This window comes from Ochlerotatus camptorhynchus, unplaced genomic scaffold (assembly GCF_037179485.1).
Source record: "Ochlerotatus camptorhynchus isolate MF236.1 unplaced genomic scaffold, CSIRO-AGI_Acam_v1.1 ptg000316l, whole genome shotgun sequence".
NCBI classification, from domain to species: domain Eukaryota; kingdom Metazoa; phylum Arthropoda; class Insecta; order Diptera; family Culicidae; genus Ochlerotatus; species Ochlerotatus camptorhynchus.
Genome location: NW_027040804.1, coordinates 4,203,233 through 4,217,656, shown reverse-complemented (window position 1 = coordinate 4,217,656; position 14,424 = coordinate 4,203,233). Strand labels below are relative to the sequence as shown.

The following is a 14,424-nucleotide window of genomic DNA, read 5'->3' as shown; positions in this document are numbered from 1 at the left end:
TAGCGACGCTGGGTGTTAAAGCCGAATACAAGTTGGGCAGAGTCGGCACTAAAGTGATGCTCCGTACCAAAACGGAGTTTGACGTGGTCGTCGCCCACCTGAGGACTTCCAAGGTGGAATTCTTTACCCACGACATTCCCGGTGAGAAGCCGTTCAAGGTAGTCATCAGGGGCCTACCAAACTTCGACCCGAAGTTTATCGAATCAGAAATCAGGGACCGGTACAAGCTGGCCCCAAGTGCCGTGTATCGAATGACAAGAAGAGACGAGAATGTGAAGGCGTATCCGGATAGCCTTTTCCTGGTACACTTCCAGAAGGGAACGGTGACGCTCAACGCACTGAAAGCCATCCGGTCCATCAATTCCATCATCGTTCGCTGGGAGCCATACCGTGGCGGCCATCGCGATGTGACTCAGTGCCAGCGGTGTCTGAACTTCGGACACGGTACCCGCAACTGCAACATTAAGCCACGCTGCGGAAATTGCGCTCAAGACCATGCCACCTCCGAATGTGCTGCGGATGAAGCTGTGGCGTCCAAATGCGCCAACTGTGGTGGTGCTCACCAAGGATCCAACAAGCAGTGCCCTAAACGCGAGGATTTCAAGCGCATCCGAAATCAAGCGTCCACCAACAATCAACCAGCACGAAGGAAGGATAAGGCCCCGGCTTTCAGGACAGAGGACTTTCCACCTCTTCGTGGACAAGCAAATCCTAGGGTGCGATCCGCGCCCCCTCAAGAAACGTCTGGATCTTATGCTGGACAAAGCTCTCCATCCCCCCCTGGATTCTGGAGGCAACCAACAGCTCAAACAAACAATCCCGATCTGTTCTCAGCAGACGAACTGATGGAGATTTTTATCAACATGACCGGTGCTCTACGTAAGTGCCGCAATAAGCCCGAACAGATCCAAGTGCTCGGTAAGTTCATCATCCAATATGGTGTCTAAACCGCTAACCATCGCTACCTGGAACGCTTGCTCTGTAAGAGCTAAACAGATTGAGCTTGCCGACTTCCTCCGCAAGCATAGCATCGACGTGGGTCTTCTAACCGAAACCCACCTAAAGTTCGGTGACAGCTTCTGGTTGCCTGACCACAACATTATCCGGCTTGATCGCACCAGCTCCAGGGGGGGTGGTGTAGCGGTCATCGTCAGAAAGGGAATCAATTTTTGCACTCTGCCCCACATCCGCACTTCTATCATCGAGGCCATTAGTGTGGAGGTGGAATCACCAACTGGAAACGTCCGGTTCATCGCTGTTTACTGCCCACGCCAGTGTACCGCAAGCAACGGATTAGGAATCCAATTCAAGAAGGACCTGACCGCCATCACCCGTACTAGCTCCCGATTCATCGTTGGGGGCGACCTGAACGCCCGCCATGAAGCTTGGCGGAACTACCAGAAGAACCGGAACGGATGTCTATTGTTCGACCACGCACAACATGGACTGTACACAGTGCAATTTCCGGACGAACCAACTTTCATCTCTCCAGCGGGAAATCCCTCCACGCTAGACTTTTTCCTGTCAAACATCGGACTATCCAAGCCGGAGGTGCACAACGATCTCAGCTCCGACCACCAACCGGTGGTGACTGAAGTCGGTGTCAACGTGGTTCCTGCTAGAGGCTGCCTGCGTAAAGACTACCACCATGTCAACTGGGTGCAGTACGGTCGAATGGTGGACAGCAACATCGATGAAAATCCACTGCTCGACACCGTAGATGACATCGACCGGGCGTTGGAAGGACTCCAACAGGCCATATCCGAGGCTGACGAGACATGCGTTCGACAAGTTCCTGTGAGGGGTAAGTTTGTTGCTATTGATTCCCACACCCAATTATTGATTCGATTGAGAAATGTGCGTAGACGCCAGTTTCAGAGGACTGGAGACCTGGGCAAAAAACGTGAAATGGCCGATCTGAACAGGCAGATTGCTTCCAGAATGGACTCACTCCGAAATGAAAGTTTCGGGCTTGTTGTCCAGAATCTGGACGACCGCTCCAGGCCATTCTGGAAGGTAGCCAAGGTCCTGAAAAATCATCCTAAACCCGTTCCACCTCTCAAAGTCGAAAATGATGACGATCGGCTTTTAATTACCCCACAGGAGAAAGCAAATGCGATCGGCGAGCATGTCGCTTCATCGCATTTGCTTGGCTCGACTATCCAAAGTCCGCTCGATGATCAGGTTGCGCAATGCGTTCAAAACCTAGATGCCTCCCCTTGTGTCGTGCCTCCGGCGGATATGATTACAGTACAACAAATTTGCTCAGCGCTGAAATGCACCAAGAACATGAAGGCTCCCGGGTTTGACGGTATATTCAACTTGATCTTGAAGAGACTCAGCATGAAAGTGCAGTCTCTTCTAACCGCTATCTTCAACAGATGTTTGGAACTGCACTACTTTCCAAGCATCTGGAAAGCAGCAAAAATCATACCAATCCGCAAGCCCGGTAAGGATCCAACATTGCCTTCAAGCTACAGACCAATCAGCCTCCTTTCAGCGCTGAGCAAATTGTTCGAGAAACTCATTCTCAATCGTTTGCTCAAGTTTGTCGAGTAAAATAACATTCTCCTTCCGGAACAGTTTGGATTCAGAAAGGGGCACTCCACCAATCATCACCTAGTACGGGTGTTGAATAACATCCGAATTAACAAAGCTGTATCCAAGTCCACAGCCATGGCCTTGTTAGACGTTGAAAAGGCGTTTGACAATGTTTGGCATGATGGACTTGTGTACAAGCTTTGTAACTTCAACTTTCCTTTACATCTTATTAAAATCACCCGTAACTACCTTCAGCAAAGGTCGTTTAAGGTATCGTTGAATGGTTGTCTCTCAGACACGTTTTCGATCCCAGCAGGAGTCCCGCAAGGTAGTCTGCTGGGCCCCTTGCTTTACAGCATTTACACTTCCGACATTCCTCCCCTCGGTGACGGTTGCGTGTTTTTCCTGTTCGCAGATGATACCGCAATAGCCGTCAAAGGAAGGATGCCTCGCGAAATAACGAACAAACTTCAACGATGCCTTAACGCCTTTGCTGATTATGCCACCACGTGGAAAATTAAAATCAATCCCTCCAAAACACAAGCGATCATGTTCCTACATCGGCAATCGCCCAAACTGAAACCGGCTCCATCTTGTACTGTAATCATGGATGGCACAAGGGTTGAGTGGTCCGCCGAAGTAACCTATCTCGGGATGTTGTTCGATGAAAAGCTCCTCTTCCGTTCGCATATAGAGAAAACAGTAGTCAAGTGTTCTGCCTTGGTTAGGTGTCTGTTTCCGCTGATTTGCCGCAGATCCCGCCTCTCAAGGGTGAACAAACTGGCCGTCTACAAACAAATCATAGCACCTGCGATCCTCTACGCAGCTCCGGTGTGGGAATCATGTGCACAGACTCACAGGAACAAAATCCAGGTCGCTCAGAATAGAGTGCTGAGGATGGTACTTGATCGTCCTTTTGACACTAGAATAACAAATTTACACGAAGAGGCAGGCATTGCCAAAATAGATTCCAGAATTAACGAAATTAAGACTAAATTTGCACATAAATGTAATTTATCAGAACATGCTTTGATAAGCAATTTGTATATAGTAGATTAGGTGTATATAGTAGTTGTAGGTTAGTTGTAGTTGTAAATAGTAGTTATAAGTAGTCTCCTTTTTCAAATTTTCAAACAAACCAATCCCACCAAGGTGGTCATTCTCTAAAACAGGCCTGATAGGACTAGGAACTGTAATTAATAATAATTGAAATTTCACAGGAACTAAAGTTGAAAAGACGCATCTGTGTCACTTGATAAGTTATACATGTAAACCACACAAATTCAAGAAATATAGATCATTTAAGTCAAAAGTCAAAAAAAAGCTTTTGCTCATTTTCGCTTTGGACGGCGTGGCACTTGGTCCTGCAGTAAGCAGGACCAAATCAGCGGCTAAAGGTGGATCACGGCGTGACCACAATGAGGAAAAATAATGATGTAAACCCCTCGCTTCACAACAATCTCTCCCCCCCCCCTCAACAACCTCTCCTAACCCCCCCCCCCCCCCCACTCATCAACAACCTCTACTAACCCCCCCCCCCCCCTCAAATCCCACACATGAGTTGTTGCAACGTGATCAACAAATCAATATCTATGTGTCGGCCACATACTTAATATATATACATATAAAAACCATGCGTGACCACACATACTATTCATTTGCGTATAAATGTCATGTGTACTTCTGAGTGGATTATGTTTATGTCTGGTCAAATGAAAATCATGTGGAATTTCAAATGGATATTTGTCAAGAAAAATGTGTAAATTGTTTTGAGTCAACCATAACCGAAACATTGAAATACTTGAAAATTTTAAGATAAAGTATAATAGTCAAAAATGCATGAAAAACATCAATTTTGTGTGGTTCTACGTCATACTGCGGTCGTGTCTAGGACACAACCCTTTAATTTTTTTTTATTATAGTCACTTTAACGCTCTTGGGTCATTTGTGACTTGTCCGAGGGTGAGATTTGAACTCGTGCCTTTGGCGTGAGAGGTATGGATGGTAACCACTACGCCGGGGTCGGCCTCACATACCTAAATATAATTCATATTATTGAGAATAAAATACGTCCTTTCAAATGCCGTAAAACACTTTTTTTTTGTTTGTCCCAACCAGAGATATTAACATTTGAAAAGGGCATATTTTTAGTAGAAAAACGTCAATAACTCTTGATCAGTGAAAGATATTGACAAGCTTTGTGCAGGAAAAATTTGCGCCTTCTAAAGATCTAAAGATCGCCTTCTTCGAACAAAGTTGCTTGATATTAGCTCAGCTATAACTTTGCCGAAGAATGTATACCTTAATTTCTTCAAAAAAAAAAAAAGTTTTAGTGATAATAAGAATTACCCTAGAATTCATTGTCATAAAAATGAGGGCCAAACTATAAGGAACAACTTTGTAGAAGAGACTTTTAGTCTGGGACTCATAGAAGCCACTTTGGATCCTGGAATTTGGCCTCAGGGGATTGTGTTTAGAGAATTTGAGGACACGCAGACGAAAAATACTGTATGGCTGCCCTCTGATGCCCCGGTACCTATTGCTACCCCAAAAATAATTCCCTTTGGCACTCCGACTGGTACCCCTTTCGGGACCCCAGCACCCCTTGGTGCACCCATCCCTTTAGGAACGCCCAGCACAACCGACAACGCCTTATCACGCCATCTCACGATATACATCCGAGACGCACCGTTGAAAGCAGCCTGATGGAAGCCCCCAATCGCCTCATCCCAGTCCCGCCAACTGCAGCCAGCGTTCACCCAAGTCGTCTCGGCTCTGAGGTTGGTTGTAGAAGGGGGTCTTCCACCATGCTTGGACCGGCAAGTATTTTTATGATTCGAATTTTTCGTTGCGTGATGTATTCCCCCACATCCAGATTCTCACCAATACCCCGACGCAAAATGAGGTGGCGTCGTTGTCTTCCCCTCTCCTGACGAATGGTTCTACTTTCCAACCGGGACGCACCGTAGATAGCACAGTGGAAGCCCCCGGTTCCTCTATCTCAGTCGCGCCATTTCCTGCCAACGTTCACCACAGCCGTCCCGGCCCTGAGTTTAGATGTGGGTCGGGGGTCTTCCAACTTGCTATACCAGACAAGTATAAATTCAACATTGATCATTCGCTGCCTAAAGTCGGTTTGATTTTCAGCGCACAGAAATCTCCTAACGAAGAAAGCGCACGTCAAGGAACGTGGAATCAACTCCGCATCAGCCGGTTCCATCTTTTTCATCTTGGACCCTGGGACGCACCATGGACAGTATTTTGGAAGCCCCCAGTTCTTCCGACGCTGACATCGCTCATCGGAGTCGGCCCGGCCCTGCGATCGGAAACGGAGAGGGGGTCTTCCGTATCTCCCAATCAGGCGAATATAATTCAAGATCTGTCTTGGAGCATCCCCTGCCTGATGTCGCTGCCAATTCTAGATCGCAATGCAGCTCCCGCCAGGCTACTTATCGTCACAGTCAGGCCATCTGCATGTATTATCAGAACGCTCTGGTGGGATGAATTTCAACATCGATGATTATCGCTTAGCGGTTTCGAATCGTTGCTTCGACGTTATCGCTCTCACTGAGACTTGGTTCGATACTCGCACATTGTCAAATCAAGTGTTTGGTTCCGAATACGAGGTTTTTTGATGCGATCGGAATCCGCACAACAGCCGCAAATCTACTGGTGGAGGCGTTCTCATAGCGGTCGGCTCTGGATTGAAGGCAAAAGTTATCGAAAACGATTCATGGATTTGTGTGGAACAAGTTTGGATTGCCATTAAGCTCGCTGACCGCACTTTGTTTGTGTGTGTAGTTTACTTTCCTCCGGATCGAACTCGCTACTCTACGCTAATTGAATCCCACAGTCAGTCTATTCGAGCTATAATGGAGATCGCTACAGCTGCTGACGAGATGATAATTTCTTGGCGATCATCTTACGGTGGATTCCTGTATCCGGACCACGACCGTTCTACATTTCACTCTGGAGCTGTAACCCTTTTGGATCATTACAGTATCGCCACTCTGAAGCAAATCAATCACGGTGTTAATGAGAACAATCGTACACACTTAGAAAAATTGATGAAAATTTAGGTGCTCCGAGACTCCCTTAGCTCAGTCGGTAAAGGCGCAGCTACAAAGCAAGACCTTGGTGGCTGGGTTCAATTCCCGGTCCGGTCTAGGAATTTTTCGGGTTGGAAAATTTCTCGACTTCCCTGGACATAGAAGTATGATTGGACTTGCCACACAATTATACCAATGCAAAAATTGTACAGGCATCGAAAGCTCTCAATTAATAACTGTGGAAGTGCATCTAGAACACTAAGTTGATAGCACGCAATAAGTTAATATGCGATATGCAATAAGCTTGAAATGCAAAGAAGAAGATGAAGAAGAAGAAGAAGAAGAAGAAGCACTTAATTTTACATGACATGCTTGTTCACGTCTCATCCTTTATGTCAAAGATGGATTCCATCACGTGTAAGATTAGGTATTTCTAAGTGTGTAGCTTAGACCTTTGCTTCGTCACCGCTCAGGATACTGCTCCGCATTTGTCTATGGCTGTTTCTTCGTTGATAAAGACTGTTCCACACCATCCTCCTTTAGCTATTGCACTTGAAGGCAACCAAATTCCTGAGGTCATTCCACCCCCCCTTGAGGTCTCCTAAGATTTCCGTAATGCTGGCCACGACAGCACAGACAAACAGACGTAACTCTTTGAAAAAGTTTTTCTTGAAAACATAGTATCTCAAAACATAGGACCTCAGTAACGACATCCCTCGGGCTTCTCGCGGAAAACAAGCTTGCTCGCTAACTCGCTAACAATATTGCATAAAAGTTCTATAGAATGTGTAGAAGCGTCAAAGTGATCCGATGCCAGTGCTGCGGCGAGTACTTCGCGGAACTGATAATATTCAAATCAACCGTTAAATGCATGAACGAAGGTACACAATGAAGAGTTACGTCTGTTTGTCTGTGACGACAGTATCGGGGAACTTATTTCGAATTTGGACTGGCACAGGATACTCGTCCCTGCCGATGTCAATGCAGCTGCCTAAACGCTCTCGCATATTTTGGCTTACGTCATTGAGCGACACGTCCAGTCCAAAGTCTTCCAAAACCAGTCGCCAATGTTAAAGCTAATTACATTACATGTTAAAGCTAATTACATTACAGCCGTTGCCTGCGTTGGAGTTAAAGGTTATTGCGTGCCCCTAGCCTGGACCTGACGGAGTACCTTCTCAAACAACACATCGATAGCCTGGTGGCTCCTCTCTGCCTTCTGTTCGAAATGTCCCTCTCCAGGGGGGTGTTTCCTTCCTGCTGGAAATCAGCTGAGATGTTTCCAGTGCATAAGAAGGGATGCAAAAGAAACATCGACAACTATTGGCGTCTTGCAGTGAAACTTTTTCAAGCTTTCGCCACCTACATTTCGAAGTGAGAACTTCTAGAAGGAGGATAGTTTCCAAATTCTCCAAGTAAAACAGACGATTTTTGGGGCAAATCGGTACATAAAGAAAAACTAATAGTTTCCGGTGGAAACTTTTGCTTAAATCGTGTAAGAAAACGTGTTTGCAAACTAACTGTTATTATTTCGGTATAGATTGGAGATGTTTTCATGGTAAATTATGCATAACAAGTTTGCACCCACAGGTAGAGGCGAGGGTAGAGGTTACCTCCTGCGCAGCTGCATTTTTCGGAAAATGGTGAATATGTGCGATGTCCACTAGGATGAAAGTGGAAATTAAGTGAATTTACTTAGGAAAGATTGTATCATGCTGGTGATAATGGAGAAATGGTTGTATAGGTCGCTAATATTCAATAAATGTTCATTTTGGCCTTTTTAGGCAAACATATTGATACTCACAATTTTCGACGGAAAACGCAACGGAACTTGATTTACTCAACACACACCATGCTATAAAATGGAGCTAGATGGTTTGCAATCTGATAAGAAGATGACAAATCATCTTTATTTTGAGTAATTGAGCAATTTACTTCTGTTTACATCATATGTACGATGCAGCATTGATGGAGCTGTGAAATTAAATGAATATATCTTATGAAAGTTCATCTGGAAAAGTCAAAGATGCACATCAGTCTGATCGTGAAAACATTTTCTTCTTCAATTCGAATGTTATATTGGAAGGATTTTACGCAGGCTTGATAAAAATTATGATTTAATGCTTATTTTCACGAATTTTATATGCAGTCTGTCAACATTATCATCATTATGCAGTGGCGACATCTGCGTCGAGCTTTTACGGCAATCTTCCAATCGCGGCATCACATCGTTGCGTGCCATATCTAAACTGTTCGAGTTGGTCGTTATGGAAACATTAGTTTCTCACTTCAAGCAGCACTTGAGCGAAGACCAGCATGGTTTCATGGCAGGGCGGTCGACTACCTCCAACCTTATTTGTCTCACCTCGTACATTACGGAGAGTATGACAGACCATATGCAAACAGATGTCCTCTACACTGACTTATCAGCCGCCTTCGCCAAGTTGAACCATCTTATAGCGATCGCCAAACTGGATAGGCTCGGTATAAACGGCAGTCTCCTACGATGGTTCGTATCAGTGCTGATAAAAATCCTTTCTTCTACACTCAATTTAGCTGAATATGAAGAAAACCTTAACAGATAGACCAACTACCTGTATGAATTTGAATTTTGATATAAACAAATTCACTTGATCTAGGCAACCTCTGAGTATCAAAAATAACATTTGTTTTTCTTCATTCGTGGCTGGATTCTCATTATCGCCTCTGTTGTTGTAAATATTGATATTCGTCTTCATCTTGGTCATGATTATTTTCATTTTAAACAAATATAGCGCTGAAGAACGTGGTTTTTAGACATAAGTCGACGGCAAATTATTGCCTCAAGCTGAACTGATGATAATATTGATGATTAAGGCAGTGTGGTCGACAATATTCAAAATAATCATTTTGCCCAAAATTTCGTTGATTATTAAGCTTTTGAGGATCACTTCTGATTTTCACAATTTTGGGTTTGATAATTGAGCACAGGTGAATATCAACAAACGCGTATTCGTTGATGTACAATAAACTCATTTCGACAGTGAGCATGCATAAGGGCGAATACGCGATGATCGATTCTCTTCATCGATTTTCTCTTTGCATTGCTACAGCTAAGCGAAACAATTTTCTAGAATTTGTTCAATGCGGAGTAGTAACAGGTTGTATTGGCTATCAAAAGCAACAGCAAACGCACCAAGAAACGTTAAATCTAGCGAGTTATTAACAAAAGAGAAAATCGACGAAGAGAATCGATCATCGCGTATAGGCCCTTATGCATGCTCACTGTCGATTTGTTCATTTCGCTCGTTTCGTAACTAAGAAGATGTTCAAAACAAACGCAATTCATCGACACTGGGTTGAAGCGCTACTCCTTGCGTGTCATGGTAAATGATAAAAACAGACACTGGTTCGTATCCTATCTAGGTATCTGATCGTCAGTTGGAAGTTGCAATCGACGACTGCCCATCTCCTTCGTTCCCTGCCACTTCGGTAACCACCTCGGCCCGTTGATATTTCTTTTGTATTTCAACGACGTCAATTTCATCCTCGACGGTCCACGACTGTCGTTCTCAGATGACATGAAAATCTATCTCCAAATCCGAGCTATCGCTGACTGCCACCTTCTCCAACTCCAACTCAACGCTGTAGCTAATTGGTGCCAACTGAACCGCATGGTTGTAAATCCAACCAAATGTTCAGTAATCACGTTCTCACGGAAGAAACTCTCCAATCACATTCAGTTATATCCTAGGAGGCGTTGACGTACATCATGTGAATCACATTAAGGATCTGGGAGTCATCTAGATTATCAACTCACATACAGCCAGCATATCTCGTACGTGATCGACAAGGCATCCAGAACGCTCGGCTTCCTTTTCAGGATAGCTCAAAGTTTCACGAACATCTACTGTTTGAAGTCGCTTTACTGCTCCCTCGTCCGGTCGGTGTTAGAATACTGCTGCCCTGTATGGAATCCCGATTACCAAAACAGTGTACAAAGATTAGAGTCTATTCAACGACGATTCGTCTGGTTTGCCCTTCGACGATTGCCTTGGAGGGATCCTCATCGGCTTCCAAGCTATGAAAGTCGGTGCCAGTTAATTCACCAAGATCCTTTGTACTCTCTTCGGTCCCAAGCTAATAGATTCACCCCTCGAAACATAGGATCCACGAGCCCCTCATTTTATCTGTCAAACTTTCATAGCGAATCAAAACAAACATAGTGTAGTACTAGAATTTTGACAAGAATGGGATACGTTAATCGATTTGCTTGGGACCAATAGGCTAGTCAAGTAGTGAGCCAATTTTAAATCGTTAGTTTCCACCGGTTGGTAGTAGTGTTGCCATGTGGTACACTGGATTGCAATAGCAGGTTCGTCACCAAAGTTTTCGAGCCGCTCCGTCAGTCACTTCGTTTGTGATTATAGAGATTTTCACATCCGGATGTATTGGTGCGATATGTGAGAGCGTGTTAGTGAATATCCGAGGAAAATATATAACAAATCGATGTCAAACTCATTTTGACCGATTTACTTTCAAACATTTTTTAGGTTAGGAAACTTATAAACAACTTTACACGGCGTTTCTCCTTCTAGTGTGCGTGCGTTAAACGTCACTAATCTCTATAACGCTGAGGGGGTACTACGAACTTTTACAAGTTAACAGTTAAAATGTTAAGTAGAAATGATGATAGCCTTCCTAATAGTTTAATAACTGTTTCTACTGCCACCACTTCAATGTGACAATCTCTCAATGTAAACGGAAATTCACATCCCAAACATGGTCTCCATAGCATCGCCTCGTCCCCTTTGGAATACGATGTCTGGGTACGCTTTTTCAATTACTTCAGTTAATCAACTAGCAAACTATAACCTGCACAACAATCTCATCCAGCATGACTGGTGAGACGACCCGTAAAAAATATATTTCAACTTTCTACTCAACTTCTCCATCCGTCTCACCTGTCACGTTTCCTCCACCCCTATAGCAAGAATTCCCAAGGACGCAAACCACATCACATCCGCGCGCGCTCCACCGAGAGATGCTGTCACACATTTGCGCGCGGTTGACTCCCCCTCAGCGGTCGCCCTCGTCGTCGTTACGGGATTAAATTGAATCAATTTTCTATTTCTGCACTCCACCACCTCTTAAAAGAGCACCATCAGACCGACCGTCTTGAGAAAGGAAGGATGCTCTTACGTATACATTGGGGACTAACCCAATGTTTCCACCACCTATATATCTCAAAATGTGTGCGAGCACACGGACAAAATTGATGCGGAAAGTACGATAGATTGCAGTTGAGTTGCTTCATCATTTTCCAAGATGAAGATCCGTTCAGCTCGAGATTTGATGAAGAAGAAGTCCAAACCACCAACCGATATGGATGGATGGATGGCTGGGATGGTTTCTTCCATAGATACAACACTTGGTGCTGGTTACGCTCCGTCGAGTTCATCTATGCGCTTGTATAATGAATTCTGAGCATCATGGCTTAAGCAGAATCTACATACCTATTTGGTGCCGGAAAGGCATGAAGATGTTGTCTTTCACGTCCAATAATGCTCGAAAGTAATTAGATTTACAACCTGGATGAATAATGGGACCCGTCTTGAGATGACTGGGAACAGAGCAAATATACGATGCTATTAGTCTCAGCCTAGGTGGGAGTGGGGTATGCCGTATGTGGAATATATTGTTCAACCTAGTTTGCAGTGAGATTTGAGCTAACTGACATGGCAAGAGATGACTTTTGCGGTACTGGCGACTAAAGAAACACACATGCTGTGCTCAATTAAATCATGATTTTCATGTTGATGATATTATGATGGTGAAGTCTGAACTAAACCAGAACTAAACCGAATGTGAATTATGAGAATTTCGGTCCGAAGTTGGATGTCGTTCGCAGCACATGCTAAATTTCTAATCCAAATCAGTTTACAAAAAGCCCACATTTCATTTCTCTAACTTCCATGAAAAATGTTCCCTCGAAAAAGGAGACCGATTCGCTTCAACGCCACAACATCAAACCATTTGCGAGAAAAACCGGACAGCATCGTATCCTACTTCTCGTCAAGGGACTGTGGCACGTACACGAAATACAGATGGGTCACCATTCAAAAAAAAAATAAACAAAAAACTTACCGGGTTCATTTGTTGGTGCCGAATGCTGCGGGTCCGTGGAGGATGCATCGTCAGTGCGGATCGCTCGAAAGCAAACACTCGTTAGCAGTGTGACGAAAAGCAAACATTTTCCGATTTCAATTTTACATATTTTCCCCGTCGCCATCGACGACGCTGAGTTGGCCACCAATTGGGGCATCCTTTTCTCACTTTAGCACTTTTACCAGTGGCAAACGTTTTTTTTTTCCTAGCTGCCTTACATTCGCCTCTCCTGCCTCGCTCTATTGGTGCTTATTTGGTGAAATCTGATTTCTTCCACTTGGCAGACAATTTTCCGCGCGTTCTGCTCTACTTGATTCTCGCCGCCGCCGCCGCCTGATGAAGACAACGACCGATGGCAGCGCAAATGCCTCCGAATGTTTGCTCAGGCAGAAGCTGGTCCTGATTGTGCAAACATCGGATGGCAATAATATTCCAAAGTGATATGGAAATATAATCTCCGCCGTCTCGCGTTGTCACACGTTGGTTGCTGCCTTCGGGGACTCTGCGGGTTCTCAGCACTAGCTCTGCTGTGTCAACGCGATGCCGACGGTGTGACACCACGTCGCAGGTTGCGTTGGGGGTAAGGTGACAGGATGCCGATCCTAAAACGGAACAAGTATGAAACGAACTTAGTAAGGTTGGCTTGGCTCGGTGGCAGGAGAAACAGGGAAAAACAAAAAAGCTTACAACAACCCCTTGGGCAAACCTTTACTAGAGGAAAAGCCTCGTGGATATTTTTAGTATACGGGCAATATCCTAGGTTTATTTTCAGGACGTTTGCTCAAGCGGAAAAACCGATAGCCTTGCTAGCGCATATTTTGGGTATGGAAATATATGGTGCATGTTTTTATTTTTTATTGAATGATATAGATGAGAATATATGTTGGGCTGTTTGGAACACAATTGAATGAGCAGTGAATATTTCTCACAATTAAAAAAAAACTACAGAGATAATACAGAGACTTTTTTGAGGTCATAGCATGTTTTGATTTATATTTTTAACATTTATTAATTCATTATCATTGAACTAAAATCATATAGACCGTTGTGCTTTAATTCGTGTTTTGAAAACTAGTCTGCTGATATTAAATTGAATCATCATATCCAGCGGCATTTTGAGATTTTTTTTAGTAATTACTTTATTTGTACAGGCTCAATCGAATAAACTTTACAGATGCGAGATATCATTTTCGTTATACATTATTAATGTTTTATGTTTTAAGTTAAAGGAACTGGATCGAATACTCGCGGTTTTCTCGAGGTTAGTGGAGATTTACAATATGTTGGATGGGAAAAGGGAGAAGGAGGTTTGAAATGGTATTTACAATACAAATATGTAATTAATTCTAAAACGTGAACTTATTTCTATTCAACTTGAAAAAAAAAAATAAAAAAAACCCACACGTACAAAATACAAACTAAACACAAGGTTAAGCAAACTTACAATCTAAGGCTAAAATTCTTAAAGTAAATTTAAATGAGTTTCATAAACTCCAGATCGCGTCTAGCCAAAACATCCCGAACTGGAACATTAGGTTGTCTACCTCCAGCCCGAAGGGAATCGTACAGCTCAGATCTGACTCCACGATGCTCAGCACAAGACCAAATAATGTGATCTGCGTCCTGGTAACCTTGTCCACATTCACAGAGATTGCTGTCCCCCAGCCCAACACGGAACAAGTGAGAG

General features: G+C 44.0%; 1 protein-coding gene across 2 annotated transcripts in view; it reads right to left on the bottom strand.

Annotated features, from left to right (window-relative positions):
- hig (hikaru genki) overlaps nucleotides 1–14,424 on the bottom strand; it is a 59,846-nt gene that overhangs the window by 22,035 nt on the left and 23,387 nt on the right. For both annotated transcript variants that reach the window (XM_065229561.1, XM_065229562.1), the window contains exon 2: nucleotides 12,717–13,339. In XM_065229561.1, the coding sequence (XP_065085633.1) occupies nucleotides 12,717–12,894 (178 nt within the window). In that variant the 5' untranslated portion in view covers nucleotides 12,895–13,339. The remainder of the gene's footprint in view (nucleotides 1–12,716; nucleotides 13,340–14,424) is intronic.